Source organism: Anarhichas minor, unplaced genomic scaffold (assembly GCF_050575085.1).
Source record: "Anarhichas minor isolate MPS153535 unplaced genomic scaffold, ASM5057508v1 ptg000040l, whole genome shotgun sequence".
Taxonomy (NCBI): domain Eukaryota; kingdom Metazoa; phylum Chordata; class Actinopteri; order Perciformes; family Anarhichadidae; genus Anarhichas; species Anarhichas minor.
Genome location: NW_027466486.1, coordinates 6,440,858 through 6,460,473, shown reverse-complemented (window position 1 = coordinate 6,460,473; position 19,616 = coordinate 6,440,858). Strand labels below are relative to the sequence as shown.

General features: G+C 42.9%; 1 protein-coding gene across 1 annotated transcript; it reads right to left on the bottom strand.

The window, feature by feature from the left end:
- Window positions 1-8,784: 8,784 nt before the first annotated feature.
- On the bottom strand, window positions 8,785-16,255 carry ythdf2 (YTH N6-methyladenosine RNA binding protein F2). Its single transcript, XM_076107655.1, has 6 exons — window positions 16,058-16,255; window positions 15,807-15,831; window positions 14,583-14,662; window positions 11,854-13,539; window positions 10,133-10,198; window positions 8,785-9,843 (listed from the first exon to the last, which is right to left on the bottom strand). The coding sequence occupies exons 1-6, from the start codon at window positions 16,082-16,084 to the stop codon at window positions 9,820-9,822; spliced, it is 1,908 nt and encodes a 635-aa protein (XP_075963770.1). The 5' UTR covers window positions 16,085-16,255; the 3' UTR covers window positions 8,785-9,819.
- Window positions 16,256-19,616: the final 3,361 nt, after the last annotated feature.

Here is a 19,616-nt window from a genome sequence, read left to right as displayed (position 1 = left end):
TGCCTCTCTGTGATCGTCCGAGCTGTCTGCTAGGAGGGTTGCATCCCCGTTCGCCCCCTCTCATCCTCGCATGTACGCGCTTTTTAAAATGGAGAACGGGGTAGCAGGACATCAAAACGCAGTAACAACTCTCCTTCCTCTTTTCATGCCAACATGTGCGAGGACTAAACATAACTAAACCTGAACATATAAACACATACAGGATAAAATGCACACAATTTACGCCATGTAATTTATGCCCATAAATAATAAGTGTTCAGTCTTTTCCAAGAAATAGACAAAAAAAATTGAAAGAGTGGACAAGTGTATTCCTCAAGAACAGATGAAGGAAAAGGGAATTAACTGTCTTTCCATTCAAACTGCCTTCACTCACATTCTCTCTTAAAATCCATCTCTCTATCCCTCAGAAAAGGAAGGCCACGCTGTCTTTATTGTTCCACCCCTGAGCGCTGCTGCAATGTTATTGTGCATTTCATGTAAACAGATCTAAACTAATGTCATATTTGTCACACATCAACCATGTCCGATTCTATATATTTACTATAAAACACTGCCGCTGTTTTTTTGCCTGCGAGGCCGAACAAAATGTCTCTTTGATTTAACAGAAATCACTCTATGTCTGCCTCTGTGTGTGTGTGTGTGTGTGTGTGTGTGTGTGTGTGTGTGTGTGTGTGTGTGTGTGTGTGTGCATCTGTGGCATCTTGGCATGTATGCATGATTTTGTGTTTGTGTGTGTTTGGAATAAGCCGCATCTCTGTCGTATATACTGTAGCTCAAACTGCTGTTGACAGTCTGCAAAAACTTTTGACATTTAGCTTTTCACAAAATAACACTTGACGCAACTAATACTAAGTGAAAGTGTCTCTGAATTATCCTGCTGTACCTGTGCAGTTTTGGCAGATTCGGTGAGAGATGAGAGACAGATCGTATATATATTCACCCAAAAATAATATATCAAATTCTAGGACATTTTATCCCATCGAGGTATGTAATTCTGCATGATATTGAAATAGATATTTTACACTTTTTTACTAAAATGGAGATCAAAGGGTGTGAAGTAAACGTGTGTCAAATTGCTACTGGGCAGACATGCAGCCGTTACGCCTGCATGGTTTTGGTAAAGACAGAAAAAATATCACACAACCAGCAGCGTCTGAACCACACGACTCAAACTTCCAACATCGATGCACTATTACAGATCAACTGAACATAATAAAATGATCACAATCAGTCTGTTCAGAACACGCAAAAAAACCAGAGCGATACTAGATTATTTGACATTACTGAAAAAAATAGTAATCACCTCAACAGCTGGTTTGTTTGCTAAAATATGCTTTGAGTGTTCATGTTCATAAAACCATTGCTGCACTAATTTTCAAGCACATAAATGTATTCGAAATATTCATTTGTGAAACGTCATTGCCCCAACTCCTACATGGAGGAGTGAAGATGTAATATGGAAGCACTGTGGCATACGGTAGGTCGAAACAGTTCTAGAAACAAATGGTAAAACTAAGACTGACGGGCAATATTAGCAAAAGAAATCTGGAATACAGTGGGATCAGTCAAAGCATGAACACATAAGAAATACCCTCATACAGAATGGATCTCTTCCTGCATAGATATGACAGTTGGAGATGTCGACACATTTCAAAATAATGAGAAAGGTTAGGAGCGGGGATATAGGGACGAGCTAAGTGGTGAAGTGAGGCATGAGACGGGAAAGAGCAATGGAGGGCTAGAGGGAGCGAGAGAGAGAGAAAAGGATTGGTGAAAAAATAAAAAAAGGTGATTTGGGCCCCAGTGGACTCAGCGCCGTTTGTGAACGAGAGTGTGTGCATGTGTGTGTTTGAGTGTGTATAAGAGAAGAAGAGGAGGGGGTGTTTCTGCGGCTGTCCATTTCCCGGGATCAGCTGATGGCCGCGGATGATGGAGCGGAGAGGGGTCAAGGGTCAAAGCCTTGCATTGTCAGCCTGGCCCCGCTCTCCCGTGGGTCTCCCTCCCTATCTCGACTCCCTCCTCCCCCCCCCCCCCCCACGCTGCCTCCTGCACATTTACATACATTTATCAACACCGTGCGTCGCCGTGGCTCGCCGAGCGAGAGGATGCGCCGCATGCATTACTGCCCGGCTACCCCTGCAATCTGCGCCGCTGCAGCTCGTGCGTTCACTGCAAAGCCATATTTGTAAGCATTTCATATGGCGGAACCGGTGCATGACACATATGTGCATCTAAATAAAATGTGTCACACATGCGAACAAATTTGTGTGTCTACATGCACATCTGTGTGTGTGTGTGTGTGTGTGTGTGTGTGTGTGTGTGTGTGTGCAGGACAAGACAGGGCCTCCCATCCCCCCCCCCAGTTTTAGGCCTACCCTCCTCACCCCTTATCCCCCTTCCCATTCCCACCACCCCCCACACTCACCTCCCCCACTTTGCCTGTGTAATCCCTGCCAGCTGGCCCCGTTGGCTAATCCCTCTGCACTGATCAGCTGGGCCACGCATCCAGTACGGGACAGGACGGGGACAGGGGCAGATAGGGGCGGGACGCTCCGTGTGTGTGTGTGTGTGTGTGTGTGTGTGTCTCTGCATGTGCATGTGCGTGCGAGGTGGGGGGTGGTGTCGACCAGAAAGCATAAATTGAAGCCCGAGCCTTCGCCTCGGCGCAGTGTGTCTGTGTGTGAGCCAGTTGCCTGTTCCTCCTCTTCCGTCTATCCCTTATCTCCTGTCCTTCTCCTCCTTCTCCCTTGGATCCTTATACATATATACCTTCATGGCTTATATATGTATATTTTACATCATGGGCTTTTTTTTGTCTTCCTTTTTGGTTTTGTCTTGTGCAGATCCAAATGGATTTTTCGAATGGTGGTGACTGGGTAGAATTTAGCTGAGTTTTTATTTTTCCTGCTACCCTCTCTCCTCTTTCCCCTGACTGCATGCGTTGACACCTGCCTGCTTCCCATCCCTTCAGCCCCCTTGTCCGCCATCCCACCAACCCCTGCGTGCCTGCTCCCCTACTCTTCCCATCCACCAAGGACCTTCACAGGATGGAGCTGCGCAGCAGTCACAGCTACAACTACAGCAACAATAACAACAAAACCAGGACCAAGGACCCGAAGGAGGAAATACTCTGCAGCTCCTCTGCTATTTTTTGCCTCGTCTTTAGAGAGGAAGGATGTCTTTGATCTGAGAAAACCCTATTCTGTCTGTGCTACATAGTCTTAATTCTATAGGCAAATATAGACAGGAATTGAGCACAGTGGTCAAGAGTTTAAAAAGAAAGGGATTTTGAATGTAACATGCAGTTTTTTTCTGGATGTAAGAGTCTTGTGTAGTGGAAAAGAAGCTAAATTCCTCATTTTTTTGCTTTTTGCTATACATCAATATTTACTCTTTGCTTAATTATTATATAGTATAGTTATTAATCAGAGGAGGAAGACTGTTGTTATTTAGATCTTGTTTTCCAGTCCGTACATAGTTACATGCGCAGAGTGCACATAGAGAGAGCGAGAGAGAGAGAGAGAGAGAAGAGATGGAGAGTAGGAGGGAGGGAGAGAGGGAGGGCAAGGGGGGAGATAACGACACAGCTTTACCAACTGTAATGAAGAACTGCTTGGTCTTATTAAACCGTACCAAGCTCTTAACCAGGAACAGCGGAGGCAGTGCAATGGTGAGGATAAAGCATAGCGACGCATCGCAGTGTGTGCTCATAAGAATATGGTCGTCATCCTTTGTTTTGCTCTGAGGGGAAGATGGTCTGCAGGAATGGTAGCAATCAGGTAGCTGGGCTGCTGCTCTCTGTATGGTGCAACAAAGGTAGCTTTGCACTCTCGCTGTCTCACTCCCTGTCTCTCTGTGCTTCTCCCTCTCTCTGTGGTGCTTTTTTTAATGATGTTGTGTATGTATACAGAAAATGCCTTAATGGTGCGAATGCTGCTTTGATGATCACTAGATGTATATATTTTTTTTGTATTTCGTTGCTGGGAATCCTTTCTTGCACATCCACAAGCGCATGCATGCATTTACACACTCCGGGCTGTTCAGTCTGAGGAATCACAATGTCATTGGTTTGTATCATATGTGTTTTTTTTTCTACTGTATTGTCTGTATAGAAAACCTGTTTTCATTGCTAAGGGAGAAAGCATGCTGGTGTGGGATTAGCATGCAATGTACTTTGACGTGTGAAAGGACCGCATAGCCGCCTTTTGGCTCACAGGGAGGAGAGATCACAGGTGAGGCGAGAGGAACAAGAAAGTCAAACAGGGATGGACCGACAAAGTACAACGTCGGGATGTACTTTTTAAGATTGAGAAAGTGACAGCGTTCGGCAAATAGCGTTCACGTTGAAAATTGCTGTAGAAGGTGAACGCAAAGGAGGGAAGGTGCTGCTAAAAGCGCGGTAAGTCACAGAGGAGAACAGGATATGAGGAGGAACTGAGAACCTTTTGGGAAGTTTGGGCTTGAGCTCTTTGTGTTCACAGTGGACCTTGATTTAATTTCAATACAATTAAGGCACGCGGTGAATGCCAAGAGAGAAGCCACAGTCTTCGCTCACCTGCGAAACCAGCACACGGCCGCTGCAGGACAGGAGAGCGGCTCTGATAACGACACAGATGGATGTCCGCTACAATGCTACGAGACTACCAAGCAGCGACATTAAACAGTCACAGAGAAGCAAGGAGGCAAAGAGGTTACAGAGCCGTGACCTAAGGCATGTGAATAGATCAGTTAATGCAAAGCCAGAGAAATCTGAAGAGACAAACAAAAAAGCATAAAGAGAAATACAGCAGAATCACTGGGCACCAATCAAAGTAATGTACTGGTTTCCATAATGACAGAACAGCCTACCAGTGTCGGTCCTGTGGCCAAATGGACAGAGGGATCACACCGGGGGGATTTGCCATGTGGTGACAGAGGGCCACTTCAAAGGTCTCTTTACGCATGAGAGTACACTTGCCCTGTTTGAGAGGAAGATGAGAATGCTATAATGGCATGAATTCTTTTTTTATCATAAAAGGCAGTAACCTCCTCTATCATTCTCATGCACGCTACTTTATTTCACAATACTTCCATGACCATCCACAGTCTGAAAATACGGCTTTGCACTTTATTTTAAATTATGAAATACATTACGTTTCTTGTTTGTCGGTTTCAATATTATGCCTTTGTTTGTGTTTTTATTCTGCAAAAAGTCGAAATAAAGAAGTAATTTCATGGACTAAATTCTCTATTTGTACTGTTTAGTGTCTCTTTTCAAAGTACAAAGGCCCAAAGCACTTCATGTGATTTAAATAATGAGCTTCATTCCTACTCCTATAATCACAGCGCTGCATCAAATGCTTCAAGCTGTAAACCGCTGTAGGCGATAGAGATGTGAGTTGACCTACATTTCAGATGTTGGAGCGGGATATGCAAAAATAAAAAAAAATAAAAAAACAGAAGAAAGAAAGAAATCGTGGATTTTTGGTCAGATTTCATTTGATGTATTTAACTTATCGTTGTAGCTTTAATTCTGCATTTTGGGGTTTAAGGTGATAGGCTATTCAAAAATAGCATCATAGTAAGTACAAAATTTAGAAAGCAAAAATGAAAGAGAGATTTTTAAGATAAACGCAAAAGGCATGTATAGCTGCATCACTATGAGGCCTGTATGCTTCTTTATGTTGTGTTGTACCTGCGGATGACATTTCTTTATTGCCTGTCGTCTCACACAATGAGAGTGCGCAGAGGGCAAGTGTGCCACATATGTTGAGACAGAGGTCATCAACTCTTTTCAGGCCCCTTCGCCTGTCTACACATTATGCATTTACAAAACTCTCAATAGAATTGGCCCACTAGGAGAAATGAGGGGGTAATACTCAATACGTCAACAGTGCAGGACCCCCCCCCCCCCCCCCCCCCCCCCCCCATATGTGCTAAAATCACTCATCATGCCATATTCTGATTTCTCAATCGGTTAGTTTTTTGTTGCAAAAATAATGCTGATCAATTGGTGACAGCTGTGGAATTATATTCCTACAATTTGGGGAGGCTATTTATGTCCATGTTGAAAAGTAAATTCAAAAAAGTACAAAACAAACATAAAAAAACGTTGTGATATACAGCGAACTTGTAATAGCTGTTTGTAGTAAAATGTAAAATACAAGTAAAATATTCTGAAGGGACACTTTTTTATTATTCAAAATAAAGCAGTCAAAAGCTATTGTCCTGTACGTCTGCGTTATTTTCATCTTCCCTGTGTTCTTCTTTTAGAGGCAGTCTCTCCGAAAACAAAACGGTCGAAAAGAGAGAAGAAATCTAATTTAGTCATGTAAATAGAGGTCGGGTTGGCGACATGGTGAAGCGTCACTAATGGAAGAAAGAGATGGATGCCTTATGATAATGAGGGGGAAATAAAGCAGAACCATGACCTTGCAGTGTGATATCAGCCCACAGACACAACGCACCTAATGTGTAGCTCTCTGACTGAACAATAGTTCCTACACAGGACAAAATACAATAGAGAAATATTTCATTTTGTTTCCTTATGTAATTGAAGGAATGCAAGGTCGCATAGTGTAATATTAGAAATGCTAAACAATTTCTATATCTCTTGAATTAGTCAAGAATAAAATAGTCTGTCCAGTGAATATAGCCACTTTATGTTGCTTATATAATTTCTATTTATGTCAGAATTACAGCCTGACTGCACACGATAAAGAAACAAGTCCTCACTACACACAGACACACGCGCGCGCGTGCATACACAGTCATGCTAACAGGGAGGAATGTCTCCTGTCACCACTGCAGGGCAACTTATTTTGTTTCTCCATCTCCTCTTTAGCTTGATGTGCGCTCCGAGATGTGAGTGCTGACCTGCTCCCTCCTCTTCCTCGCCTTGAACCCCCCCTCCACCACTTTCTCCCCATGGTCCCATTTCCCTTTCTTCTCCTCCATCGTCTCGGTGGCTGTATCTGCCTCTCTTTTATGGCCGTTCATTTGCATCCCAGGAGGGGCTAAAAGGCGTCCCCAGAGACGCGCAGATAAGGGTCACAGGAGATCCCCTCGAGGCAGCGTGTTTGCCACGCAGCCTCAACGCACACGCGACACGTGCCGTCCACCCCCCTCTCGACACCCGCACAATGCAAGAAACACACACACACACATTCTCTTCCCGAGACCTGCACGTCTTCAGCCTCAAAAAGCTGAGTGATGCTTACCCGCTATACCATCACCAGTTGAAGCTGAGCGGCTATAGACCCGTATACCTTAAAACATTTTTTTTTTTCTTTTTAAACAGTCTATTATTATATTACGGTCATCGGTGTGCAGGCTCTGGTTGACTGCAGGCCTACAACTCCATCAGTGTCGTATAGCGGGCTGCATCAGGCAGAGGGCAACAAAAAGAACAAGTGCATGTTCGGAGTGCGATGCTCTGTGTAACCTTTAACAGTCATTATTATAGTAAGTCATTATTTTTTGATAATAGAGATTCACAGATGCGTTAGGGTAGCGCTTAATCCCCAAACCTTTGACATGTCGATTAAAAGCATGGGATGGATTTGCATTCATTTAAATGTACAGCCTAGGCTATATAATATGATCTTTAATGTTTGCAAATTGTAAATAAACCCATAACCTACTTAATTTTTTTGTCAATAACTAAAATGATTGATGATTTCGCTGGTTTACACGTTTATTTATGGGATACGATTGCATGGCTCAGGTAAATCCGAATGTTAGCAAACTGAATCCGCGTGTATTAATAGCTCCTGCACTTAAAGGCCACACAGACCCAAGAAACCTCAAGAATGTAAAACCACATAATTTAAAGTCTTTATACTAAAACAGTTGTGACTGTTAAGAGGCAGCGGTTATGGGATTTGAAAACAAAACAATAAAACATACAGCCGTACTACTCGCCGCATGTACAGAAGGCCTCGATGTCGACCCCCGGCTGAGGAGCGCGTCCTGCAGTCTGGATGGGAAACGATCAGCAGTAACTGATGCTGCGACTCCCTCTTGTGGCCGCTAAGGTTAGTACAACGTAACGCACTGACGACAGAAAATGGCGGATTGCAGATCATTTCTCCCAACTCATTAGTCGGCCAACACACGCAGGTATACATGACTGGGAAGACATTTAAAACATTTTCTCTGGACATCACATTTTCACCAGCGGGGATATTACCGTAAAACACATAGTCCCTCTTGCAAAAATAAGTCAAATTTCACAGAGGTGGTGTACTGCCACGAAACAAATGAAGTGCAGCATGGTTAAGAGAGATTTTACTCATTTGGGACATCCAGACAGGTGTTACTTCAAGGCCTGCTGTAAGGAAAAGGACACATCTAGAGTAGACTGGTACAACAGGCCACCCATGTGACTACAGAAACACCCACACACCACTTTGTGGAGCATCTTTATTATGCCACAAATAAAAGCCAGTAGTTCTGAAAGAGGACCTTGCATTTTTTTTTTTTTTTTTTTTTTTTTTCTTTTTTTAAACTCACCAACAATGACATTCTGAAAATGGTGGAAGCTGATTGTGATATCATAGTACGTAAAGTTGGCTTAGCAGTCAGAAATGGAAGTGTGGAGGACAAGGTGGGTTAGGAGAATAGAGGGAAGAAATGCAAAGGGGAAAAGTCAGGATGGGGGAGTGGACGGTTAGCAGAGAAACAAAAAACAAAAACATTCATTCATATACCCATCAGGGAAAAGAACAACAGATGAAAAGAATGCACAGACACGCTGCATGACAAAATTGCTTTACACAGTCAAACAAGGGGAATGCACACCAGTTCTGCTGAATATACCACATTTATTACTTTTGAACTGATTAATAGAAAGAGTGGGGCAAAGCCACTCGCATCACTGTCTTTAGAAAACGGAGGCAGGAGAAAAAAACAAAAAATAAGAAAGCAGGCCATAGCAACGATGAATAAACGTGTCCAAGAGAAAGAAAAAGAGGTTAAACAAAGTCCACTTTAGACTGTTAACAGAGGGACCCCAATTTTTTTTTTTTTTAGACCATAAAATTATACACTGAGCAAGGCTCAACTTAACATTTCTTCTGCTTTCAAACTCTTGACTCCCCCTTCCCCCTACTCTCCAGATCCTCCACACCCGACCTTCCCCACACACTCCATCCAACACATGCGAAAAACAAAATAGAGGGTCGTTCTGAATCTGCAGTCCTCTCAAACAAGACGGGGCAAGCGTGTACAAAATAGGTTGTGAGCGCAGTCGACACCCGTCTACGATGAAAATCCACTGAGGAGGAAACTCCAGCGGGGGTCCTGGTTGAAGGTGCGAGCATCCTCAGAAGACAAGGGTGTGAGTTGGGGGTGGGGTTACAAAGAAAATGAGACAAACGACCCATTCTTGACTTTGGGACACTATTACAAGCCAACACTACAATTTCTATTGGATGCGTGTGTTCGTTTTGAGAATTACAGACTTGCTCTTGGACCATAAAAACAGGAGATGATCCTTTCATTTAAAAAAAGGAAAAAGCAGCATACAAAGGAAAAGCATATGTAGTGGAATGGGGTGGGGCAAAAAAAAAAGAAAAAGAAAAAAAAAAAGATTTCACCTAAGGATGCTATGCATTTAGTTGTAGTCCTATGAATAATCGTTTCCTTTTCTTTTTACTACAAGTTCGAAGTAAGTCTTTAAAGTCAAAAGAAATCAAGAAAGTCTTCATTTAGTTTTTTTGTCCTCGGTTAATTCTTCACCCCTATTAGAATTTCTTAGAGATCTGGATGTAATGATGTAATGGGGTGGACAGGGCTTTAGGGGGGGCCATTGCAGTCTTTTGACCAAAGCACCAGCTGTTACTTGACTCGTCCTTGGCGCTCCTAGAACACAAAGAGAGAAAAGTTACAAATACAACATTTTCAAACTACAGTTGACACGCATCCCTTTTTTTCTGGTTCATTCTTTGAAGCCACATGCGCACATCCCCTCCTCGCTTCCATTTACTCATTATGAATGAAACTACGATGTAGAACAGTTCAGATATAGTTATATAGGATATGGACGCTTGATTTAACATTTATGAACTCCCAAAAACTCGATATGAACCGAGAAGATTTGGAGCAGCATCCATAAAGTGCTTCTGCATGTAGTGACAGATGAACAAGTTACCTGAAGCCTGTAATGACTCCTGTTGCTTGGGTTGCTGGGATATGGCTCGCTGCCTTGGACCTCCACCTGTCACAGAGAGGAGTGGAAACTGAGCTTAACTGGAACAGACAAGGCACTTTACATACATTACATCTTCGTCACAAAATAAATAAAAGATCTTGACGTCTGTAAATCCTCTGGAACTCTAGTTCAATACAATATCAATTACGCCTACAGACGTCACACAGGCATTGATTTAGGTACAAATGCCAAATCTAAAACATAACTTTTTACATTAACCAATTATTAATCTAAAACAACCACGTATGACTTAAAACAACAATGTGTGCTCTGAAGAGTTATTGCAAGTTTCATATATTGCCAAAGCTCATCTCGTGTCCACCACTATGCCGTCAACAACATGGTCACTTGGGTGTCGATAATAAAACTCCTAAAATACATTATTCACTGCTGGTCCTCGCTTATTAAGATTTCTTTACATTACATACATAAGCCTCAGTTTCGGACACATTTCTGGAATGAATACCTGAAAAGAACAAAGAGCTGTACAACTATAATAACAGAAATACGTAATAGCTGTATAACTCAGTTGCTACATTATGTACAGATGTCGTTCTTGCCTATAACGGTGAGAAAGCAAGGAGCAAGTCAAGTGTTTCTAACAGAATCTGCAAAGTCAACTCAAATATTATAAAAACTCTGATTATAAATCTCATGTGTGCTTTTTAGCATCAACCTTTAAGCAACACAGTGATGCGGCCTTAACAGGCTGTACATTACATATTTCAAGCATACAAAGATACAGAGGAGGAAATATAAAGATGCAACTAAACCCTCCTAGCGTTTATACATCTACAGAATAAACAGGCGTTTCTACAGCAAATTGAAAATGGTTTAAATTCTGTTATTAGACTGTTTTATGAAGGAAGGTAAAACATGTTGTCTTGGCAAACATTGCCCTTAATTTGCCCCTTCGTCCGGTAAAAAGATGATAGAATGTGTAATACAGATGTGCATCACACCAAAGCCAGAGTATTAAACAGGAACCGAGATATGCAAACAAGTATTATGTCATTAAATGAGCTGCAATACACATTTGGTCTATTTTTTGTTCCCCATGTTGATATTAACAGTTCAACACAAAATAAGCCAAACAGGTTTCATTCAACACCAAACTGTGTTCAGACACAAGGCATGAAAAGACATTTGACGAATCATCAGGAGGCTGCACAACCGAGTGCGTGTTGATGTTCGGAACAGATACCGAATCAACCAAACCACAATACAAACACTCATTTCCATTTGCAGATATGTTCTCATGCAATCTACTGCATATCATTACATTAGCTTCAAGCTTCAGCAGGTAAAATTATTGCTGGTGTTCATTCTTCTGTTTGTTATTCCTTTTTGAAGCAGAGCGATTAACCAGGTAAAACACCACAGTGAAGAACTGAAGAGAAAGAAAACTCAAAATATCCTAATGTGTATAATACCGCCGACTTCTGACAAAGATCTTAATCCAGCTGTGAATCATCGAGTTGTTCCTGAATTCCTTTGTACTGCAAAAGGAAAGGTTGCACATGCACACGGAGCGATAGAAACAAATGCACACGCACATCCAAACCATATATTGTACCTAATTGAACATAAGGTGAAGCAGAGCACTCTTTTTTTCATTCATCCGTTTTATCATTCACATTATTCAACAGTAACGTCGTTACCTTTTTCACACACTCTTCCTCCTCCTGACGCTTCTCGTAGTGAGAAAAGTCATCGAAGATGGACGTGGTGTGTTTATATCCAGCGATGATCTTAAGCACCTGCCTGGCCTTGTCCAGCGGTACCTCCTGTGTGTCCCGAGAGTTGGTCACCGGCTTGTTTTCGTTGTTCTCCAGTCGAATGTGCCGTAGCTGACTGTTGGGAACGTCCTTAACAAAGATCCAGCGCACATCAAACCGACCCTTCCACTTGTCCTGTGACCACACGCCAGCAGACGTGTTGTAGTCCACGGGTGAGCGCATCTCTGCTACGCCACAGAAGTGACCACTCCCGTTGACACTGAACAGAAGATAGAGCGGCCCTTTGCCACCCAACGAACGGTAAGCCGCATCAAGCCTCTTGTTGCCGTGCTCCGTGCTGCACCAGATGTTATACTTGATGGAGCGGTGGATGTCATCCTCGGAGTAGCTCTTGATGATAAACACCCTGCCCTGCTTGGGATTCCAGTCAAAGTCCTTGGGGTTATAATTGTTGACCATGCGCAACTTCTCTAAGACCGGGTGGGGCTCGGAGGGGACTCCAGGAACCACACCCACACCAGACGAAGTTGGAGGTGACTGGCCTGTACCACTCCCATCCCCAAATCCATTAGCCCGGTTCCGTGGAGGGACCCAACGAGTAGGTTGAGAAGGTTGCTGTTGTTGGTTAGGAGGACCACCCTGGGAGAGAGGAGGCTGGGGCATCTGAGCCATACCTGGTTGCCCACCAGGTGGAAGCTGATGCTGCCCCATCTGGGAAACCTGGGGTACCATCTGTCCATTGCTGAGGGGCATTTGTGGGTTCCCTACAGCAGTAGCTCCGGGCTGTGGGGAAGCCTGATTGGGCGGCTGCCCGTTGCTGGGAATAGCGGGCACCTGCTGAGGGGTGGCAGCTTTAGGCATGTTGCCCTTGTTATCCCAAGTGCCGATGTCCATGTTGTGTTTAATGGGCGGAGGAGGCAAATTGGCACCGGCCATGCCACCCTTGGTTTTCAGCTTGGGTTGAGGCTTGGCTGGCTTGCTGGCAATATCGGCCCAGGAGGCGGGCTTGGCAGGGGCAATCGAGACAGGAGGCATGCTTGGAGGTCCTACAGATGATACAGGGCCAAGGGGACCCCCACCAGGTAAGCCAGAGCCAACCACCTTAGGAGCCATGTCCCCATTACCACCAGGAGCGGCACCACCAATCTTAAGCCCCGCCATGCCCTGGTCAAGGCTGTTCATACCAGGTGCCTTGTTCAGGGGCTCGTTTGCAGCAGGTGCAAACGGGGACTGTCCATCGATCATGGCACCCCCAAGTGAGCTGGGAGCGTAGGCATAGCTGCTGCTGTAGCCAGAGCTCTGCGGTGTCGCTGACTGTCCCTGAGAGCTATTATTGCCCCATGCAGAGAAGTCGATGCCACTGGGAAAGAAGTTGAAACCGTGCTGGCCCAGGAACGGATTGCTGCCCAGGGGGCCTGGCTGGCCAAACATAGCGTCCGGGAGGTAGTGGGGCTCCCCATTGCTCAACTGTCCATAGGAGGCCAGGTAAGGCATAGGAGGGTCCCCACCTGTGGACCATGCTGCCTCGTTCAAGGAGTAGGAAAATCCTATCGAGGGGCTGTAGTAGCTGGGCATGTACGAGTCCGACATGGCCGTATAGGCATTGCTCTACATAGAAGGAAAAGACAATTGGTTTTAGTGACAAGGGCAAAAATAAATTACATTTTTTTGCACCAACATACTCAAACTTAACATAAATTTTTAACTTAGCGTTTAAAAAAAAAAAATATGTTTATACCTCGGTCTTGTAGATCCAAAAAGTCAGATCAAGATAAAAGATGAGGAAATATATTGAATTATCATTTTATTACTATTACAAACCAAGGCTTCATGACACAATAATAATATTGCTTTCTTAGTATCCCTCCTCAGGCCCGATGTGTAAATGCAGAGCACTGAACTATGTATTAAGAAAAGAAGTCTCTTTAAAAAAAGGGTGGCGCATTCTTCTCTACAGCCCACTCCCCAGACAGCGTCTGTTACTACACAGGGGAAATTCATCAACCAATATAAATTCCAAAGCCACTGAAAAGTTGATAATCAACAAAAGCGCCAATTCCTGCTGTTCATCCTCTGAGTCTTTCTGTTTTGCTCAGTAATGCAAAAAAGCACAGCTGTGCGCGCACACATAAAAAGATGCCTTAAGGCTACTGATAAAAAGTGTGCGTGTGTGTTTATCTTCTGGTAGAGAAATGTGGTGAAGTTGTAACCAACCAGTCACACCGATAAAACTCTTCTCTCTTAACTTCCAAGGCTTCTGTTTAATAATCGTATTAACGCATGTAGCAGTAGCATGTAACAAGTCAATATTAGGGATGTTCTGACCCAAACTAAGAGGCCAGTATTGGGATCAATCAAGGCATTTAGACATTGACCCAGGAGAAGGCCATCATTACCGTTGACCCGAGATTCTTGACAACTAATTTCATGGTTTAAGCTTCATTTTTACTTCGATACACTTAAATCAACACTCTTACAATAAAAAGCCAACCATGGAAGTTCAGGTTGAAGTCACAACCTGCTGATTTTATCTCTGAATTCCTCTTCAATCGCTTCATAACTCGAGGGCACACACGTTTTTTGATAATAAAAAAGGGGGTTCAACTGAAAAAGCAGCACCTGTTAGCAAACACTGGTCAATAAAAGCTTACCTGTCTGGCCTGAGTATTCAGGTAAGGCTCAAACTCATCGTCATTCAAAGTATCCTTTTGGGTCACAGCTCCGTTTTGCACTGAAAAGAACAACAACACCGATGTAAACAGAGAGTACACGAGTCGTGAGAAGTCTTATCTGGTATTTTCACATCAGAATCACCACCACTTGTTACATAATCAAACCACTCCTTGTCATTATTGATCAGTGACACAGGAAATGCCACCAAGACATCACATGCTGTAGTAATCCGATTACACAGAATAATGTTGCACATCATATAAACCAGCTCCAGAGAAGAAGCGAATGCTCTTTAGCACTGATTAGGCTACATTTTTGGGCACAAATCACTTAAAACAATCAAAATATCTCTTCAAAATAGACACATTAAAACTCAAAAACACTAGAGCAGATTAACCTATTTGTAATGCAAGTGGACCAGTGTTCTCTGGTTTGTTTTCATAAGTTTCAAAGTTTTCTGTTGATGTCACGGTGATGGGCGACATTGGACTCTTAGCGAGCTTTTCAGCACATGGAAAAGTACAATTATAAACACAAACAGGTTAATAAATGGGACGCGCGAGGCCCATTTGGACACTGGAAAAAGCATGTCGGAAGACGTGTCATTTTTGGGTTAACTTAGCAACTCAGCTAACAGTTAGCACGCTATCTGTGTGGTTAGCTGAATGGAGTGCGCAGCGTCTCCATGTTAACGAGCGCCAAGAGTCCCTTTCAACATGACGGACTTGGCTAACATTAGCCAGCGTGATAGGATGGCACCTGTAGCTTTACGCTGCGAAAACGGTGTGCAGACAGCAACGTAAAGAGAGTCTGCGTGTTACGAGTGCACTCTCGCACCTGTCAGTGCAATAAAAAGCGTTGCAAGTGCAACCAGGAAAAGGATGCTGATGTGTATCATGTTGCCATTTAACGTTAGCTAGCCGAGGCTAATGCTAACTGTGGGAACGTTACAATCTCACTTCAGGGATGTTAACGGCTAGTTTAGGGCCAACAACAGTCAGGAAACACAACGTAGTTCTGCGTTACATTTAACCGGCAAATCTAACGCAATAAATATTTACAGTTGAAACAGACAGGCCTGTTTGTAGGTAGCTAGGCGGAAAGCTATCGCATCCGCGCAACGTAAGATTTTCACCGCACGTAAAAAGATCCGCATTCACTCAACCCCCGAGTCGATAATGTGGGACAATATTTGTGCTTACCTTTATTAGCTTGGCCTTTCGGTCTCTGGATTGGGTCCAGGTGATTCATGAAGGTTTGATTTATGAGAAGAGAGGAAGGGGAAAAATAGATGAAGAGATATATTTTCAGCAGTCAGTTCCTTTTAGCAGGTGGTCAGGCCTACTGCATTACTGAGCCACAGCCGCTGCCTCGGAGCTAAGCTATCCTCGCTAGCCGTCGCGATGCTGAGAAATTTGGCCCTCGTAAATGTTCAGAAAATACCTATCTTTACCTGTTCAAGAAGGCTGCTGGCTGACATGTCTTTCCCCCCCGGAGCCTGTATTGCTATATTTACTCCTAAATAAAAGCGGCAGGGTGCGGAATTTGTCTAACTAGTGAAGAGTTTCACCCAAGCGCCCCTATCTCTCTATAGAGCCTGGTTTCTACACAATGGCGGGCTGCAGTTTGCTTGACAGACTCCTCAACATGGCTGGGCGGCCCTCGTCAACCCACGATGATATTTATTTGCAGCGGACACGCGCCCCCCAATGGCGCGGAGGAGCAAGGCCTTAACCCCACGACCTGTCAACCACACTAATACAAGTATTTAATATCATATATCAAATAAATAAATGCGTAAATACGGTCATTGATCAAATAGATCTAAATAAATAAACAACTTAGTGAAACTTAACTCACTGTTATATTATATTTCATAATATATATTCATTTTATTGGAGAAATTATGTACAAACGGTTTCACATTTCATTGCCTCTTCAGATGTTATGGCGTGTTATAGTGCAGATGTCATGTACATAATGACAATATGATTTACGTCATACAACTCGTACATAAACAATTCATCCCGTAGTAAGCAAAATATTAAATAACCAATAGGCGCTTTACCATATAGCCAAAGGTTTCTGATGATATTTTGTTGGATTTAGCATGGTAAAAGAGACCTGCTGTTGTAACACAGTAGTGATACAAATAGGTGGAATCACAAGGTAATTTATTGGGGTTGAAAAATACATATTTCTCAAACGAAAAACAATTTTCTTTTTTTAAAGTTGTTCCAATTTTTAACATGACATGGAGCCAGATGGGCCTCACTTATCTTTAAAGGACTAAGCACTCTAGACCAGAACCTTTTAAATTAGTTCTTAAATTGGCAGGTATTCCCTTTCAATTTTAAGTCAACATCTTTTCACTTAAATTGGGCTTGTTTATTACAGATTATGTTTATTTATGGTTATGTTTGTCTTTTTTCAAAGGAGAAAAGATTTCTACTCAATTTGATTCAGAAAAGCTGTTTAAAAAAGAGGTCAATGTTTGCGATTTTGTTAAACTTTCTTCTTAATTGGGTACCGAGAGTGTATATATGGTTTTACCCAAAAATCTACAGTCTGCTTCACAGCCTGAATGTATTGACTGGTGTTAAATTATTATTGTGAAAATATTACTGTTAACAGTACAAGAAAAGGTAATTATGTTTTTGTTACATCAGTGAGGGATCACAAAGAACAAACTCTTTTGGAAAAAAACATTTTTCACAGTTTTTATAATTAAGATCTTAAGGTATGTAAAACAATATTGATTACCACAATATGAATGTATTCCTAAAAAAACAAAACAGCGTTTTGTCTGTGTTAACCATTGCCTTTAATTTCCAACCTTTAGCACCTACTAGCGTTGTTTCACAGAAAAAGCCTAATTTTCAGGAACTCTCTTAAAAAAGAGCTGTACTGGCAATAGCATGCCCTGCCACAAGGTGGCCTCCAAGTCACTGTCTTACATTTGTGATTAAAGCGAGGCACTAAGGTCAAAATAAGCTTCTGTGTGGTGTGCAATTATCAAACATGACCATTCAGGACTACTCCTCCATTTCTCTTCCTATGAATTACACTGAAATGTATTCGACTCACTCACGCATCCTTTCATGGGTGTTACATGGGTGTTACATTTTGGTTTACAGACCATTCATTTGTGAAGTGCTCTTGTTGCTGTCCATACAAGCTCAGGTGATTCTCACTCTAATTAGAAGTGTCTCTATACAGTGTGATACTGTCTCACTTTGTGAATCATCCTTTATAAATGCACAAAATCTATACTTGCTCATTAAAAACCCTTACAAATATCAAAATAGAATACATTAGACTCTCAGAGCCTCATTCATTTTTGATATTGAAACCTTTGTATGGTTCTGTAAGCAGGCAATAATGCTAGTATCTAGTATGAAACAGTCTTCTAATACCTTCTTTTTCAACACTTGACATTTTCATATATTTCAATGTGTTCTCTAATTTACACTGTCACGTCATGTATGTGTTTATACCTTTAGTATCAGTTTAAACCTCCCCTAACTTGCTCATACAGGGCAGTGGGGGCTGGTTATGTGATGCCCCCCTCTAGTGTACTTATCATTTTTCAGGGCCAAGGGTTGGTTAGAAGGCATGTGACTAAATTGCACCTCAGAACACACAACACAAGGACAGGAATAACCCCACCTTGGAGTCTCTCTCTCTCACACACACACACACACACACACACACACACACACACACACACACACACACACACACACACACACACACACACACACACAAGTCTAAAGCCTGCAGGGGAAAACAAGGGGCACAGAACATGTTGTAGATCACAAGGCCTCCTAAACAGAGGTATTTTATTTTAAATTCACATGCAAACCCCAAAAGAATGTATGTGGGAAACCAAAATATACATTAGGCCGACACTGGATAACTGTTTGTATGAGAGTTTAATTAGGAAACTCAGTACGGGATAGCATTGACTTGTGAAACATGCCTAGGACAGTAGCATGGCATGCATGTATCATGTTCCGCCTTTCAACTCTCAATCATTTTTGGGTGCTTGACTTTTTTCTCCCAGGGGCTTGTTGACTGGTGCGGATTGGACAGGTGGCATAGCATGGAGAAGAGCTGGCCATTTACCAGCCAATAAAAATAGCTGTGGTCTCCATGATGTCACCGGTGAGTAAATCATAGCTCCTGACGGCAGAGAGCGAAAGAAAATGAGAGAAAGCAAACAAGGCAGTATTTATTTTTTTCCATTTTGAACAGTTTCATGTTTCAACTAATTTCACAATACACAGTTTCTTTGGCTTCTTGCTTTCACTCCAAATCCATATCAGTTTTCTGCATGTGCAGGTGCTCCCGCCTATTTCTCTATACGTCTAATCTGTACAACCAGGAAGATGTAAAAGAGCAGACAGCGAGAGAGCACATTCCTCATGCCAAACCCCAATAACACTGCCGTCGTCAGCCAGTCACACTGGCTGCAGTTGCCAGAAAGGGTGTACAGTCTAAAGCCGGAGTCTGATCTCACTCCCATACCTGGCATTCTGAAGCCACAACACCACGCTGCCGATGTGGAACCTGATCAGTGGCAAATCTTCTCTGTTTGACCATGTGACATGCCAAATTTGTGATTCTGCCCTCTCGTCCATCCTCCACACCTCTTTCCTTCCACCCCTAGTGCCCTTCTAACTCCAGCCCCCTCTGGCCCAATGGAATGTCAAGCAGGAAGGTGACAATCCCACATGCCCAGATCGGTGTTTCTGTGTGCATCTTTTTATGTGTTTGTACGTGTTCCTTTGGCTTCATATCTGTGTGTGAATATGTGATTGTGTGTGCATAACTCCAGTGACCCAGTGGCAGCAGGGCACTCTCGGTAATAAGATGTTAGGAATGTAGCACTTGTCAGCCTCTCCGAGGATGCTGTTAATTCACATTCTGTCAGTTTCAGAGGGTTAGCCCGTAATAGACAGTCAACATTCAGGGTATTTACCTGCGCACAAGCTCTCTCTCTCTCTCCC